Source organism: Hevea brasiliensis, chromosome 5 (genome assembly GCF_030052815.1).
Source record: "Hevea brasiliensis isolate MT/VB/25A 57/8 chromosome 5, ASM3005281v1, whole genome shotgun sequence".
In the NCBI taxonomy this organism is placed as follows: domain Eukaryota; kingdom Viridiplantae; phylum Streptophyta; class Magnoliopsida; order Malpighiales; family Euphorbiaceae; genus Hevea; species Hevea brasiliensis.
Genome location: NC_079497.1, coordinates 6,519,005 through 6,535,976, shown reverse-complemented (window position 1 = coordinate 6,535,976; position 16,972 = coordinate 6,519,005). Strand labels below are relative to the sequence as shown.

Here is a 16,972-nt window from a genome sequence, read left to right as displayed (position 1 = left end):
GTAGACATGGCTTGAGAGACACTCACTAGGACCCCGCATTTGATTTATTAAGCGAAAGTCCGACTTGAGAGACACTCGCTGGCAAAGGTTGGATTAAGAGGGCTGTATAGGGGATTGACTCTCATATATGTATTGTTTGACAGTGTTGTGTGTATGAGTGCTCTAAATTGCCTTTTTGCTATTATGATATAAAAATTATGACGATGTTGCATTTCACTCCACATGGTGCATTAGCTTTAGATAACTATAGAGATTATAGTTAAAATTGATATTTTACTCTATGAGTCAAACGCTCACTCCTGTTCATCTATTTTTTCAGGCTACAGGAGGATTATTTGTTGTGGCTAACCTGCTCTTCTTCTTCGCAGGTCAATTAATAGTATTTAATGTATTTTGTATAATTGAGTTAAATTTTGGACTCCTAATGTGTTAGAAGCACTTATTTTTATTTTGGGCCTGTATTATAAAAGTTACGTTGGACCTGTAAAATTATTAAGTGTATACATGATGGGATTGGATGAGGGAGCTAAGCTCCCATTTTAGTTATGACATTTTGATTATGTGGAGGGTGAGCTGAGTTCCCCAATTTATTATATATTGTGTTTACAGGTCGGACGAGTAAAAAACTCTCCGTTAAATGGTTCACTTTATGGCCTGGCTCTCTCTGGTTGAATTCTTGAAATTGGGCCCAAATAGGCCTTAGAGTTGGGTTGAGTAATAGTTATGCTTACTATGGGCCTCGGGGGCTTTACGCTGACCCAGGTTCTAGTGCCGGTCCGGCCCATAAGTTGGGTCGTGATATGACTAAGTACCACATTGAATTTGGTCACGTCAGCATTTAACCTAGAAATCAGTGATTGAATATTAGAGAGATTTTACTATGTAAAATTTAAAAATTAGAAAATTTTTATACTACATTTTTAAGTTGGGAATTATAGTGTTACAATTCTATAAGTTTAGAGACCACTTTTAAAATTTATCCCTCCAATGTGTCATACCAAACTTATCGCCTTGATTTGCATAAGAGTGGATCAAGTCGATTTGATCGAGTCAATTAGTCTCTACTCAATTTAATTAATTCGGTCGACGTCTGCTAAACTTTGCCAAAATCTTTTAACCTATTAAATTAGTCAAAATAATTAATTTTGACCTGTCAATTATTCTCTAATTTTATCCTTCATGAATTTTACTTTTTTAACTGTGGCATTTATTATTTGAAATTTTAAAATAAATAATTTTTTTTTTCATATTTTAAAAATTTTTAAAGGGGATGGTGGTTTCATAATTTTTCTTTTTTGAAGTAAATAGTATGGCAGGTGATAGTATGATTATAATTTTGGTTGCTATATGTAATTTATCAAGAAACTATAAATTATAAACCGCGTTAAATAGGGTAAAAGGTTTATTGTTTGTGGGAACAGAATGGTCCCTATTGTGAAACTATGTTTGGAAATGTATTGTTTTATTTAATGGAAATTCAATGAAATTAAGTCTTCTTATGTTTCACGAAAAAATAATTTGTATATAAAGAAAAATTTATATAAAAAATATTTTCTCCACAAAAGTATTTTTAATTATTTGATTGTAATAATAAATTAATAATATATATTTATATCATATATGTATAAATATTTTTATATTTAATAAGATTATTAAAATTTATAAAATGAAAAATGACTTAATTTTCCTTTTTAATCAAATTGATTTATTTTTTTGAATGCTTCAAATGTTGAAAAATAAAAAATTATTTAAAAAAAATAAAATCTAAATAATAATTGATAGATTATATAAAAGACAAGATTATTTTTAAACGAATATCATTACCATAAAAGTAAATGGAAAAATTAAAACTCTAAATATCTCTATACATTAAATTTTTAAAAATGGAAAAAAATTAATTAAATTACTTGAGTAATTAGTGGTGAAATTTTAAATTTAAAAATATAAAATTAGTTAATTGAATTTTTTTTTATTTATTATACTATAAAATTAACGATTTACGAATTGAATGTTGACTCCTTGATTGAATGAGTGACATATCAATTAGGTCCCTCAATCGAATCAAAATTCGGACCGAATCTAACTATGGAAAAAAAGAAGAAAAGGGATGGATGCATGGTTGATGGGGCATGTTAAATCTTAATTGCCAAAAGAGGATGGACCATGTGTGTAGAACTCCATTATTGTCTTCAACCAAAGATAAGATGTCACAAATAATATGTCAAAATCAAGCATCCCAACACTATCCATGGAATGAAATGGAATAATTTGTGATTATTCTTTCTTGGATGATTTTTTTTTTTAAATTTAATGATAATTTAGAGTGGGACAGCAATCACATTCCCTAAGGAAACTTCAAGAGATGTTGTTCCATCTTACTCAATTATGTATGCCTCAAAATTGAGCCGTATCCGCTGCATTATGCAGCTCCTGGGACCATAAAAAGATCCTTCATATTCTGTACTTTTTAGAGGAGTGATATGTTTCATGTTGCTATATTAAATCATGCTAAGCATTATATGTGTGTATCGCGTATAAAGATAATAATAGATTAGATTTTTGCAAGTATCAATTCAATCGAATCCTAATATGAGAAGTTTAAATAATAAATAATTGGGTTTGTGGCAGTATTAAGTTTAAAGAATAATACTTGTAACAGGTTTGAATCTAAGTAGAATTTTACATATTAAGTATTCGTTAATAGAATCGTTTATATAAATACTTAATTAAATATAAAATATATATTTTTTAAGTAATAATAGTCAATTTTAAAATGTGTTTAAATTATTAATAATAAATTTTAATGGTATTTAGGACTGTCTCGGATTTTGAGAATTTTAATTGAATATATCGTATCTGCTATCATCCTCTATATATATATATATTTTTTTTTTTCTTTTTTTCTTTTTCTTTCTCTAAATTATTTTTAAATTTACAAAAAAAAGAAATCCATGTTTTTTCTAACCACAAGGATAATGATAGCAAAGGGTTTGCTTAGGATTTCTGCAAATATTTCACAGAGAAAAGGAGTGTTGGATCAGAACTTGCTGAGCTTTTCTTGGTGAACAATGAAGAAGTCTCGTTACAAGATGGCGATCCTTCTAAAGAGATTCTTAACGCAAACGTCATAATATGTGATGATGTCCAAAACTGTTAATATATATCTTCATCTTCAGCCTTTCTTTTCTCTCTTTCTTCTTTTCCCCAATCAATTCTTCAAAGAGGGTTTTCAGTTTTCACATACAGCCCCTTGTATTTCAAGTAAACTTTTAATTTACCTTTAAAAAAATTAATTTATTATTATTATTATTTATAAAAAGGTGCTTATTAATAAAGCTCATTCATCTTTTGTTTTAACTTTTATGAACTTAAATACGGGAAAAAAAAGAACGAACGCTTTGAACTTATTGTCTTAACAAGCAAAGGAAAAAGGAATTACAGCCGTACACGCACCTTCAGAGAGAGACACAAAGGGCTTAGCTCACCACCTTCTTTCCTAAAATATTATTTATTACTTTCTATTATAAATTAAGAACTTGTTTAATATTATAATTAAAATTATTATTTTAAAAAATTAATATATGAATTAAAAAATAATTTAAAATTAAATTTAATAAATTTTAATATATTAAAATAATAAAATAAAATTTTAAATTATTTTTTTAATAATATTTAAAATATTTTTTTTTATTGAAAAAGTAATTTTGTCCTTTTAATAATGCCAAACTGGGCAAAAAGTATTTATAAGGCTAGTGGCCTAATATTTTAGTGCTTTGTAGAGCTTATGTGAAATTGTCAATACTATCCTCTAATCTTCATACTATTTCACTCTTATCTAAATATTAAATTTTATTCTATTAAATAATAAAAATTGAAAATTTATTTTACTTAAAATAAATAACCATTGGTCAACATAATATATTTTTTAAAACTATTTAGTTGTGAATTACTACAGTAAGGGTATGAAAAATAAAATATATATATATTAATTTGTTTTAAATTAGTGTGGTAAATTATTTTCTTTTAACACAAGTAAGAGTTTTTTCAATTTTTGATTTAAAAAACAGATGATTTAAGGATTAAATTGATAATAAAATTATCTTACTATAACAATTTATATGATTTAAATTAGTATGATAAATTGTCAATCATATATAGATAATCTGATGCTTCTTTTTTCATTTTTAAAAGGATAGACAATTAAAGAGTTTTGGATTCGAATCTCTCAATCTATCAATTATAAGATTGATCACATTTACAGTAATTATTGGTAAATTAATTTATTTTTTGTTGAATTAACTCATTGTTTTCTAATTTTTATTTAAAAATCAAATAATAATATTAAGAAATTTTATTTATTTAATTTAAATAAAAACTAATATTTTTCAATTTTGGTCTTTAATAGAATCAAATAATTAAAAATAGATTTAGACCACAGATTTCTCTAAGTGGAACCCAAGGGAGAGTGAGCAAATTCTAACGGAGCACGAATAGGAATAGCCTCTCCTAGGAGCCTGGCACGCGTGATGATTTGAAAGAATTCCTAGACAACTTTTGTGTTGATAGACCTTAGTCTAAAAAGTTCTATGCATTGCGTCCCCCTAGTGTGCTGCGGCTGAGGTGTGGGGGGTGTTGGTGCATTTCTTTTACTCTTTTCTCATATGGTGTCACTTTGAAAATGACCATTAATAATACATGGGGGTGTCCCCATTTGATTTGCACTTCAACTTTCGTCCTACTAGTATTGTCAAATGCCATGGCTAGCTACCTCATTCACCGACATTTTTCCACACGTGCGTTCATCCATTGAGCCATCCAATTTGTTCTCAAAAAGGTAAGTCAATTCCACTATACTTTACTTCTATGACATCAATTTTTTTTTTTTTTTTTTTATAATCAAATTCAATTGGGATTCGAAGGAAAGCCTTATGTCTGTTGTCTTGGGCCGAAAAATTCCAGTAATGTTGAATAAATGGAAAATAAAGCCCATTTTGGTTCAAGGCTTCAGTCTTCAAACATTCTTAAAATATTTAGGGGCAAATCCGTCATTTGAACAATAGAAGAAAACCAAGCCCGTCTTATTCTCTTACCACGTCAACGACCAATGAGAAATCAAAACGTGTTCCTCTACCGGTCGCGCCTCTTTATAAAACCAGCACCATTTGTAACCGTCTCCTCTACTTTCACGAACCCAACAATCGCTTCGCTTCGATAACCCAACTTTCCCGCTCTATAAACAAGAAAATTTAGATTAGGAACAAGAAATTACAGACTCAGAGAGTTATAGAGGAAAAATGGCTGTTGAGACAGTAGCACCAGCACCCTTACCAACACCGGCAACCGCACCCACTGGAACACCCACTGAGATGTCCGTCGCTGTTCAAGCACAGCAGAAGAAGAACAGGATTCAAGTGTCCAACACCAAGAAGCCGCTCTTCTTTTATGTCAATCTCGCTAAGGTTTAACATTTTCTCTCTATTGGGTAATATGCATTTTTGCTTGTTTTGTTAGCGTCTGTGACTCTGCTTCATGGGAAATTGTTTTAATAGGTTTCCTTCGTTTTCTGTTCAAAATGTGGTTTAATTGGTTTTCCTTGCTATTTGATCATCTAGTATATCAGAATTATAATTAGGTCCTCTTTCAAATAGCATTAGACTTTTATTTATTTGTTACTCGGAAATATTAGGATTTATGTGATTGTGGATCTGTTTGAATTTGTTTGTAATTGAAAAGAATTAAATACTACAACTCAAAGTTCCTTCAATTTCTTTTTCCTCTGCTAAGGTGATTGTTCTAATGTTTCTCATACATCTATGCTTCTTTGCATTGCACATTTCTTTGTTTTTCTTTTACTTTCAAATATTTTATAATATGTTACCTGTTTTCACAGAGGTATATGCAGCAACATGATGAGGTTGAGCTTTCTGCCTTGGGCATGGGTACGTGCGTCGTAAAAAAACATCTCTCGTTTTTCATTTAAGCTTCTACGAAGATTTTCGCAATTCATTGATTTGCTTAGGCTTTTAGAAGTTATCTAGTTGTCAGAGTAGTTGCTGATTGAGGGTAGTACCCTATGGAATGGTATGAGGATGTCAGATGTAGAACTTATTTCTCTAATACAAATGCTATAATTGATCAGAATTTAATCAATGTGATAACTTACCAAAGTTTAAAAGTGTGTCAAATCGATTTTTCTTCAAAGAAAGAGCATTTCCAAACAGGGGAGGAAGTTTAGAAGGAATGAAAAGAAAATTTGTCACCATGATTGCTAAATTTTAATTTTAATTTCATTACAGCAATTACCACCGTTGTCACAATTGCTGAGATATTGAAGAATAATGGATTAGCCACCGAGAAGAGTGAGTTTCCTTTCCCTTAATCTTAGTTGTCAAAGCTACGCTGTGCTAATATGGCTAATTCTTCTTTTCTTTTTTCCTCACTGAATGAGCAGAAGTTTTGACATCTACAGTAGGCATGAAAGATGAAAACAAAGGACGACTGGTTCAGAAGGCCAAGGTACGTTTGATATCTTTACGGGTATTAAAATGGTCAAGTTTGCTAGTTATGTAATTGCTTACTGGATTAAATTTTTCCCTTGATTTCTAGATTGAGATAGTGTTAGGGAAGTCCGAGAAATTTGATAGTCTGATGGATGCTGCCAATACAACCCCAGAGGAGGACTCCAAAGACAAGGAATGAAGAGACACAACGGAGCAGCAATGCTGACTTTACCTAGTAGTTCTAAGTAGGAAGGATATATAGATAGGTATTGGCATAATGGAGCCAGTTGCACTTGTATGTGCCTCTCTGCAACTCTTCAGAGTTGTACAGATATATATGTTATTAAACCTTTTCTTTCTGCACATGTATCTTTTATGCCTAATTACAAGGAAATTGTACCTTATTTTTTTGAACGATCTTGTTGCTTACGAATAATTTCGATACATTAAATTTTCAAATGATAATCTTTAATTATATGATAATTTTATATTAATTAATTGAATGTATGAATGAGGTCATATCGTACATACTAGCAACAATATTTTTCAATTTTTAATTTTTATTATAAAAATTAACGTCCATTTAAAATTTTAAATTTTATAAAAATTTAATTTAATTAATTTTTCTTTTATCAATTCTCATATTAAAAAAAATAATTTTGACTAATCTAAAAAATTAAGTATAGTTGAATGAGAGTTCATTAAGTTTATTTTATATTATTATCGGCATAATTATAAAAATAAATTTTAAACATATTAATTAAATAATATTAAATGTTAATTAAAAATTAAATTTAATACATTTTAATTATAAAACATTCAAATAATAAAATAAAAAAATTTAAATTATTTTTTGTTTTAGTTTTTTTTCTTATTCAAAATATGGATGATGAGAGGGCTGCTCCCTATCCCACCAATAGAAGATTAGGGTTGGGTGGGATTCCCGGTGCAATTTTTTTTTTCAATTTTAATTTAATATTATATAATATAGTTTTGTTTAATTAAAATAAACTATAAATTATAAATATAAGTTTGAATATAATTTTTTATTAAAATGATAATATTTAATATTTAAATATATAAAATGAAGTAATTTTTAGTAAAATTAATAATATATTATTGGGATGGATAATAAAAATTCGAGACAAAGAGATTTTTTTTCTATATAATATTAAAATTAATATAAAATAAGATTAAAATTAATTGAGTGTGAGGCTAGTGAGTCGAGACAGCTTTGTAAATAATTGATCGCTATTCGATCACCGCCCATTCCACAAGTAACCCGCTCACCACCAAAGGCCTAACTAAAGATTTAGGGCTAGTTTCGCCATTCAATAAGCAACAGGGACCACACTGCAAATTGAAGATTTTACGAGGACGACAAAATGAAAAGAACGACGATCCCAAAATCTTTATCACTTATCGGCTATCGCCTACGCGCACACAGCACTCTTGAGGCTATAAACCCTTGAAACCTATATTCAAGCAATTCTCTTAACCCGCACTCTGTACCATTCTCAAATCCTTTTCTTTCCTTTCCAAGTAAGTGTTTTCTTCTAATAATCTTCCCATTTAATTGTAATTTCGCTAGCTGCTTTCGTCTTTTTCATTTTAGGATTCTATGGGCTGGCTTTCCCCTTATATTGTTTGCTCTTGTTGGGTTTTTCGTTATGCCCACTTGATAGGTGATTTAGGGTTCTTAACTGCGACCCATTAATGAGTTTTTCCCAATTTTTTTTTTTTTAATTTTTTTGATGTACAAGAGAAAAGTGGTTTTTAGAGCGATATTCTGGGAATGCAAAGTAAGGTTTTTAGTGGTTTTTGGTTGCGGTTTGTTTTAGTTTTGTGTGGCTGTTTTTATATGCGCTTCTCATTTATGGTGTTTGTGGTATCTTCTCTTTCATTTTCTTTTTTTTTAATTTATTGTATTTGGCATATTATAAACTAATTAGATATTCATGGTGCCCTGAACCACTTTATTCCTCCTGGACCTCCTCATTGTTTTTAGTATATTAGTTATTGCTGAATTTGCTGAGCTTCAAATTCAATTGAAAAGTTATTGGGTTGAGGTGTTTTCTTGATGCCATATTAGTTGCAGGACTCATGGCCAGTTTTCTTCTACTTTAACGAAGAAAAGCTTGTTCTTATTATTTATCATTATGGCCATGTATAAGAGGTGTAGACTAAGCATGTTCTTATTATTATTTATTATATGTCCATGTATTAGAGTTACAGACTATGCATGAAAATTACATAATCCAACTGAGCCATACTCAGGTGAATGATTGAGGTTTAGGTGACTACATACTGATAATAGAGGCTTTAGACTTCCATTAAACATTTGTCTCTTGCTTCTTAAGTAATGTGAAGGATTCTAAGTGAGGAAGCTTGGTGTTAAAACGCCTTCTAGTTCAATACACACTTAATTTCTTCGATTCCCACTGAAATGATGTAAGTTTGAACTTTGAACGAGTTTTATGGTTAGAGCATTAGTTTTTTTGTGGTGTTTTGATGGGAAATGTGATGGTTACATTTGTGCTTGGTGCGAGGGTTCTTTGTTCCTGTTTTAATTTCAAAGAAAAATCGCATGGCTTTGAATTAATTAATATGATGATTCTATTTCATGTTTTTAGAATAATATAATTGAGGTAGTTTGTATTTTGTATGTGTTTGTTTTGTCCAAAGCCACAGTCATGGCAGAAGTAGATCAAACCATTGTCGAGCATAATGTGGATCAAGCTGCAGTTCCTGGATTGGATGTTTCTGTAGATCATGGCTTGGATCATGCTGTGGATCCTGGTGTAGATCACGGCCTGGATCATGCCGTTGATCATGGTGTGAATCATCCTGTTGATCAGAGCTTGGAGCATGCTGTTGATCAGGGCTTGGATCTTGCTACAGATGGTTTGGGTGAGCATAATGTTGATCATGCTATAGATCAGAATGTGGATCATGCTGTAGAACATAATATAGACCATGCAGAAGATCAGGTGCCTGAGAATTTTCATGCTCAAGAAAAACAAGGACATGATGAGGATACAGTTGCGGGAGGTGGTGAAAAGAAGTGGCCTGGATGGCCTGGAGAGAGTGTGTTCCGGATGTTGGTTCCTGCACAAAAAGTTGGCAGTATAATTGGACGCAAAGGGGAGTTCATTAAAAAAATTGTTGAGGAGACAAGAGCTCGCATTAAGATACTTGATGGTCCTCCTGGGACAACAGAAAGAGCTGTAAGTTATTTATTTATTTATTTATTTTGTGTAGTTTAGTTTACTGGCAAATGTAGAAAATGTGAAGTGTTTGCTTATTTGATTATGCATCATCTTTGATTCATATATCAATTTGTACCGTATGAAACATTCCTTTGAATTTTCTCCTTTTCTTGTGCTTCTTTTTTACTTATAGTTCAAGGTAGACTTGGCAATTTCTAGGCCTTGCAAATAATTTTTTTGGGGTTAACTCAGTTGCAATCATGTCCATATATTATGTGTTTTTGTGTGTGCAGTTGTTGCTTTTATGATTTTGGTTATTCTTCTCTGTTTGATTGTTGTTGAGAATATGGATTGCTTGCTGTTTGTCAGTGTAACCTCCCTTCTGCTTGGAATGAATAAGTTTTCTTATAGAGGTAAACAATCGAGAAAGACTTGACTTAAAGTTAATTATAAAGGAAACTGTTACGTATTATAGAAGGAGGAAGAGGAATAGGTAGTTAAGAGTGGGGATTGGAGGGAAAAGGCAGCTGGAGTAGTTAAGTCTTGTTGAGTATGTTAGAGGTGGTTACAACAGAATCTGTTTAGATCTGATATAGGTAGCAGTTCCTTCTAACTGCTCTTGTATAAATAGAGAAGTAATCTCTGTATTCATTCATTCTGAGAATCAATAATAGAAACTCATTCTCTCTTCTATTTTTCTATTCTTGTCTCATCTAAATCTGTTCTCTTCTCATCTCTTTCTCTATTCTCTCCTCATCTATATTCTATTTCTCTACTGAATCTCTGTTTCAGAGCTTATACTCAACAGAAAGCTAAGTATTGAAAAGAAGGAAAAAAAGTTAAGATTAAAAAAAAAAGATAAAGTTAAGTATTGGAGACAAAAGGATGCTTCAAAAATTTTTCATTGCTGTGACAATTACTTTTAGTAAGAAAAATGGATTAGTTAATTACCACTTAATATAAAATTATAGAGGTGATTGTTAAGCATATATCTTGTAATTAAAGTTGTAAGCTTCAGTAACATTAATGTCTACTTCAAATTAAAATCTATACAGAGTGATACATAGATATATGAAAATCTTGGAGAAAGTAATATTTGTAATAGTGGATATCAGATTCAAGTTTTATTCATTCAATCCTTGGATTCTTGGTGATTAACCAAAACTTTATTCTTGAAAGTCAATTCAAATACTGTAGATATAAAATTGTGTATTTAATATTTATTGATGTGACAATATTGAGAGGGGAACTCATTTCAGCAAATATATTGCTGCAGTCTCTCACCCTTTAAGTATGCTGTATCAGCAATTGAAAGCACTCTTGGAGAAAACATATGATGGAAAATGTTTAAGATATCATAAAAAGTAACCTTATTTTAGAAGATTGTGTAATTGAAAGAAGACAAAGAGGAAGCCTCATCAGAAGAATCCAGATATATGACTGGATTCCTTTTTTTGCAATAACAAAAATGAATCTGTGCAGGTTCTGTTCGCAAATTTTAAAGGAATCAATCATCATTAGGACCCCAAATTTGAAGAACCAAAGATCCAGATTGCAGTGGTCAGCATTGTGCATTACAAAGTGCTGAAAAGTGATTTGAATTAACAGACACCTTGTACGTACAACTGTATGAAGAATATCTGCATTTGCTCTGGTAACCTCAGAACCTGGATGGTTGATTTCTTACCACAGATTGTAAACACCATATGAGGAAACTGTAATAAAAAACACTAAAAAGAATACTGAAAATACCGTTAACACTTAAATGCTGCCTAAATTTTCGTAAATATGCTTACGTCAACTAATCATTAAAGCATATGAAGTGAATTAATCAACTTTGCACGCTAATATACTGAAGCTTATTAAATGCATTTTGTGTTCTTATTTAGTAGTAAGATTCAAATCTTATATCTTGGTAGAGATTGTACTTAGGACGTTAGAAGACATAAATGTGTAAGCCAAGATTTGGGTCAGAAGTTCTATAGGCTGTTGCTAAAAGTCATCAACTATAACCAGTTGCTTGGAGGACAAAAATTAAACAAAAATTTGAATAATGCAGTTAATGTTGAAGTTGTTTTCTGAAATAATTATGTTAAGACTTCTGTCACTCTGATTAAGTAGGTAGTTAACAAATTATTGTTCTTAAGGATCTTGGATTTGGAAATTAAATCAAATGCTCTTTGCCACAGAGTGATGTAGAAAATGGTATGGCCAATTCCCAATTTGCTCTTTTGAAAATTTTTATTGGTAATTCTATGTTGCTATCATCCATATTTGCTTAAATTAATCAAGTGCCTATTCCATGTTGACTTTGTTCTGTAGTTGATTAAATTTTAATTTTATGCTCGAGTCTAATTTATTTCTGCTGTCTCAATTGTTGTTGCTGAATTTTGTTTTTATGTAGGTTATGGTATCTGCCAAGGAGGAACCTGATTCTTCTCTTCCTCCTGCCATGGATGGGCTTTTGAGGGTTCATAAACGAATTGTCGACGGATTGGACAGTGATTCTTCTCATGTTCCCTCAGGCACAGGAACCAAGGTTTCAACAAGGTTGCTGGTGCCAGCCTCACAAGCTGGAAGTTTGATTGGAAAACAAGGAGGAACTGTTAAATCTATTCAGGAAGCATCTAGTTGTGTAGTTAGAGTTCTTGGTGCAGGTTTTTCCAATAAAACTTTGATTCTTATAATTTCATCTGATCTTTCTTATAATTTCTTAGTTAGAACAACTTAAAAATAATATAATTCTAATTGCCACTGCCAACTCCGTCACTATTAGTATAAGTTTTCATTGTCGTTGTCTATCATTCTGATCCTTACTTTGGTTGCCTGACCTTTAGTTTGCAACCCCAATAATGCTACGTCTGCCTTTAATCTGCGACCCAGTAAGATAGTCTGCTGATTCTTCCTCCATCCTTACGTCCATTATTTTCCTACAACTGTCATTAATGTGTGACAATTGTTGCCAACAACTGGCACCAAGTTAACGTTAGTTTTACCCCTGATAGGTTTCAAATTTCAGGATCTGATTATTGGTCAGTATGAGAGAAATGGAAATATCTAAAATATGCAAATTTTTTAATCTAATCTTGCTAGAAACTTTTTATAGCCAAGTGTTAGGGAAGGAGTTAAGGGCATCAAAACTGTGCCATGGTCAGTGCTATGTGTCACTGCCAACTTGACCACCACCATTATCTTTATCATTGCCTGTCATTCTGATTATTTCTTTGATTGTCCTTTAACTCGCCAACTTAGTCTGCTGTGTTGCCTTTGCCTGTCCCATTTTAGTGCAAGTTGCTGAATTACGTATCTTTATATTTTAGTCTTTATTTGTTGGGAAATTGCTGCAGAAGACCTTCCAGTTTTTGCTCTCCAAGATGATAGAGTTGTTGAAGTATTGGGGGATCCACCTAGTGTGCACAAAGCTGTGGAGTTAATTGCTTCTCATTTAAGGAAGTTTCTAGTTGATCGTAGTATAATTCCATTATTTGAAATGCATGTAAGCAGCTCTTCCTTACAAGTTCTGTACATTTGTACTTTTTCAATATGTCCAACCAGTGGAATACTAATGTGTATTATTTACTTAAGCAGATGCAAATGTCAAATCCTCAGATAGAGCACAGGCCACCTCATCAATCATGGGGTCCACCTCAAGGTCTGCCTCCAAATGCGGGTGGAGGTCCTGGTTTTGGACATAATCCTCAATATATGCCGCCTCCACGGCAAATTGAGAATTACTATCCTCCAGCTGACTTGCTTCCTACAATGGAAAAACAACCACATCAGGGTATATCTGCCTATGGAAGAGAAGCTCCCATAGGTGTCCATGCATCATCAAATTCCCAAGCAGCTCCGTCAATGATTACACAGGTTATATGCTATTAAGCTTTGTTTTTGTTAACCACCCCCCCTCCCCCTCCCCTCCAAAAAAAAAAAAAAAAAAAAACCACTTTGTTGGAATTGGAATGCATTGTTGATGCAATGATATAGAAGTTGATGCTGGGTTGCTAAAAAGCAAATTCTTGGGATTGGCAAGGGTTGGACAGGGTATATGGGGAGCTGCTTGATGCTGTGTAACAATGCTCATAGAACAATTGTTTGGTTTGAAGGAGTAATTTATTTGTGTGCGAATTTTTCATGCTCATTTATCTTTACAATCTGATTGTCGTTTTCAAAATTTCAGTCACCAGATTGAGAAATCTAGATATAGCTTAGTCTGAGCATTTTCTCTGTTCAACAAGCACTTTTCTAAATTACAAGATCCCAAAATGATGAGTTTTATGGTTCTTGCAGATTACACAGCAAATGCAAATTCCATTGTCTTATGCTGATGCTGTTATAGGGACAGCTGGTGCAAGTATAAGCTACATTCGGCGAGCTAGTGGAGCAACTGTTACTATACAAGAAACTAGAGGTGTTCCCGGGGAAATGACAGTTGAAATCAGTGGAACTGCTTCCCAAGTTCAAACAGCTCAGCAGCTGATACAGGCAATATAGCTTACCATGTCTTTTATATACTGACCTTTTTGTCTCTCTTTACTAGATATCCTTGTTGCATATCTTTTTGTTCAAACTGCTATTTTGTGATTGCTGGCATGTGACCTCCAATTTCACTATTCCGAGTTTTCCTGCTATTTGTGTTAAGTTTCAAAATTGACATTGGGTTAGGATTCTAACTATCAAACAAAGATGCTACTATAGGTTGGATGGCTACAGTAGTGCAGTAGGACCTTTAAATTATTGGTTGGATGGCTGTGGAGTGTTTTAGGAAAGTTGGAATTTGAAGTCTATACTTTTATCTATATACTTTGAATGATGAAAGAAAGGAACTATCTAGAGTGTAAATGAAGATATACCAACTAGTTTAACGAAGTTGAAATATCTAAAATTGGGTGAGAGGAGTTAACTTGTTTTGGGGACAAAAAAAGAAACCATTTGATAACTTCTTATACGGATATCTTAGATGGTGGACATGTCGACAGGCTTTTGGGGACGTAGAGAACTATCAAAGGGTGATATGGGTACTGCTTCGGTCAATATGACTACTTTGGGATCTCCTACGATTGGTCGGGTCTTCCCACGACTGCTTAGTCTACAAGAAAACAAAGAGTTAAAGTGCGAAAGGTGTTCTCCCACTGGGCATTACGATGTTTAAGTTAGGATTGGGTTAAGAGAAGGGGAAAGCAAGTAAACTTAAAGAGTAAATGCAGAGAGGATAAGGGCTCTAAGAATGTCAATACCTGTGGTAGTTAATGCTTATGTACCTTTTTTCATCCAAGAGGATAGTGCCCTGTGTGATATCTTGTACAACTGGTCCTATAATGATGATATTTGACTTCTGAAATGTCATAAAACATGTGTAGGTTACTGAGAGTCTAAAATGTGTAGGTTACATAAAACTATGTTTTTATAGACCTATAACACATTAATGGTGGCAGTCAACCTAGGTTGATTTAGCTGGCCAAACATCTTATCATATGAAGCGAGAGTAGGGTCCCTATAAGATTAATGAGACATCCTTGGGGCATTAAATGAGCCGTTTCCTTACTTGAGAAGCCTTGTCTACTTGCTCCTTAATATAGGACGACCTCTCAACAGGAGTTGTCAGACGACGGCTTCCGTCTTGTGATGACTGCTGTATCAGATAGTGACCTAGACCCTAGCTATAGGGTATTAGGGTTGGTTTCGTGTAGTTGTATATCCACAGTTCAGAGTACTCACATAGGACTATACAAGCTCTCATATTTTATGACCTCTCACATTACATGTGTCACCATCGAAGAGGTCAGTTCATTTGTTTTGTATCACCATCGGACAACTTTGTTTTGCTCTTTTGCACATGAATGTGTAATAATGATTAGGTCTTTGATGGTTTGAGCTGATTTGAAGATTTTGTAGCTCACTGATTGAACTTGTGTCAGTTTCATGAAGCTGCGCATGATGTATTCTGATGTGATCTACTGTTTGAATTTCTAGCTTTATGTGCATGTGCAATCGTGCATGTGGATTTACACAAATGTAAGCACATGTGAAAAGGGTATTCTAGTGCACATGGTTTCCACATTTCGGGCTCTAGAAAGGTTAGATAGATCTGTTGCATGGAGACTGTTTCTGTGGTGTAAATTTGAACGAGTCACCATTAAGCGAATACAGATTGCACAAATGTTTGGCTATGTGATAATATAATTGAGAAAAATTTTCGCCTTGTAATTTAATATGGTTTTTCGAGTCTAACCATCAAAGCCATTAGTAGATAGAAAGTGACATGAAATACTGTTACTCAAACATCTCTATCCATGAATAAAATTCAGGCCCACTGATGCTTGGATTCCGGATTCTTTTCAGTATTCTCATGTACAAGCGCCTGGTTGCATTATATGTGTTCTGAGCTTCTGATGATACTTTGTGTTGCAGAATTTCATGGCAGAAGCTGCAGCACCAACACAAACACAAACAGGTGGGTCTACAGACCAAGGATATAATCCTTATGCAGCTCATGGTTCTGTCTATGCTTCTCCCCCGTCCAATCAGGGACATGCTGGCCATACTGGAGGCTATGGCTCCGTCTATGGCACAAATTATGGGTACTAGGCAGAGGGCATCAAATTTAGTTTGTTCATCATGGAGCCTGTGACGATCTCTAGTCTAGTTGGCAAAATTATCAAATAATTTTATCAAGACATCTGTAATGCTGTATTTTGCTTTCTATTTAGATTCTTGGTTAGACCTAGTTACAGTTATATCTGTTGTGTGCATTAGGCTAACCATAGGGTTTCCAATACAATATTTTGAATTTGCTGGCGACTTTTTTGGACATGTTTCTATACGAATGGTATCATATTTGTTTTGCTGTCATGTGGATTGTCAGATTGGATCGTATAGTTTCGGTCCGGCGAAGTTTGAATTGACCCTGTTAAAAAAAAAAATGATTCGAAAGAGAAATAGACAACCGAAATTAGCCAACCTACTGTTCAGTTTAGTGCATTTGGTTTCATAGATAGATACTACTTTCTCAGAGTCGGTGTCGGTTTTAACAAAAATAGGAGAGTACACAATTTAGTTGATAGGATTTTATCTTATATTATATTTTAATTTTAAAATTTTAAAAATTTAATTATTCAATCTTTATATTTTATACTATATTATTTGTTGTTTGACTTATTTTACAGGGAGGAATTGAGATGTCTTAATTTTGCTTTAACTAGTTTTTGAAGAGGGATGATAATGGTTAGGTGCATGTAAAAAATCACTCAACTCCTACATAAA

At 32.7% G+C, this 16,972-nt stretch overlaps 2 protein-coding genes across 4 annotated transcripts; both read left to right on the top strand.

Annotated features, from left to right (window-relative positions):
* Window positions 1-5,159: 5,159 nt before the first annotated feature.
* On the top strand, window positions 5,160-6,983 carry LOC110644441 (uncharacterized protein At2g34160). The gene is made up of 5 exons (XM_021797211.2): window positions 5,160-5,459; window positions 5,891-5,939; window positions 6,297-6,359; window positions 6,452-6,516; window positions 6,607-6,983. Exons 1-5 carry the CDS (start codon window positions 5,295-5,297, stop codon window positions 6,697-6,699), a joined length of 435 nt encoding a protein of 144 aa, XP_021652903.1. The 5' UTR covers window positions 5,160-5,294; the 3' UTR covers window positions 6,700-6,983.
* An 898-nt stretch (window positions 6,984-7,881) lies between these two features.
* LOC110644435 (flowering locus K homology domain) lies at window positions 7,882-16,561 on the top strand. Of its 3 annotated transcripts, none has more exons than XM_021797204.2 (7): window positions 7,882-8,042; window positions 9,192-9,727; window positions 12,114-12,366; window positions 13,057-13,205; window positions 13,298-13,576; window positions 14,000-14,194; window positions 16,121-16,561. In XM_021797204.2, exons 2-7 carry the CDS (start codon window positions 9,194-9,196, stop codon window positions 16,295-16,297), a joined length of 1,587 nt encoding a protein of 528 aa, XP_021652896.2. In that variant the 5' UTR covers window positions 7,882-8,042; window positions 9,192-9,193; the 3' UTR covers window positions 16,298-16,561. The 3 variants fall into 3 exon arrangements, with proteins under 3 accessions (XP_021652896.2, XP_021652897.2, XP_021652895.2); XM_021797205.2 differs by having other exon boundaries at window positions 7,886-8,042; window positions 9,186-9,727; window positions 13,060-13,205; XM_021797203.2 differs by having other exon boundaries at window positions 7,886-8,042; window positions 9,186-9,727.
* Window positions 16,562-16,972: the final 411 nt, after the last annotated feature.

Excerpts from the sequence above, each read along its gene's own strand:
- LOC110644435 (XM_021797204.2), top strand. The coding sequence starts at position 9,194 with ATGGCAGAAGTAGATCAAACCATTGTCGAGCATAATGTGGATCAAGCT. Across the intron at positions 13,206-13,297 it reads TTCCATTATTTGAAATGCAT|ATGCAAATGTCAAATCCTCA; the intron begins GTAAGCAGCTCT and ends TTACTTAAGCAG. Across the intron at positions 13,577-13,999 it reads CTCCGTCAATGATTACACAG|ATTACACAGCAAATGCAAAT; the intron begins GTTATATGCTAT and ends TGGTTCTTGCAG.
- LOC110644441 (XM_021797211.2), top strand. The coding sequence starts at position 5,295 with ATGGCTGTTGAGACAGTAGCACCAGCACCCTTACCAACACCGGCAACC. Across the intron at positions 5,460-5,890 it reads TTTATGTCAATCTCGCTAAG|AGGTATATGCAGCAACATGA; the intron begins GTTTAACATTTT and ends CTGTTTTCACAG. Across the intron at positions 6,517-6,606 it reads GACTGGTTCAGAAGGCCAAG|ATTGAGATAGTGTTAGGGAA; the intron begins GTACGTTTGATA and ends CTTGATTTCTAG.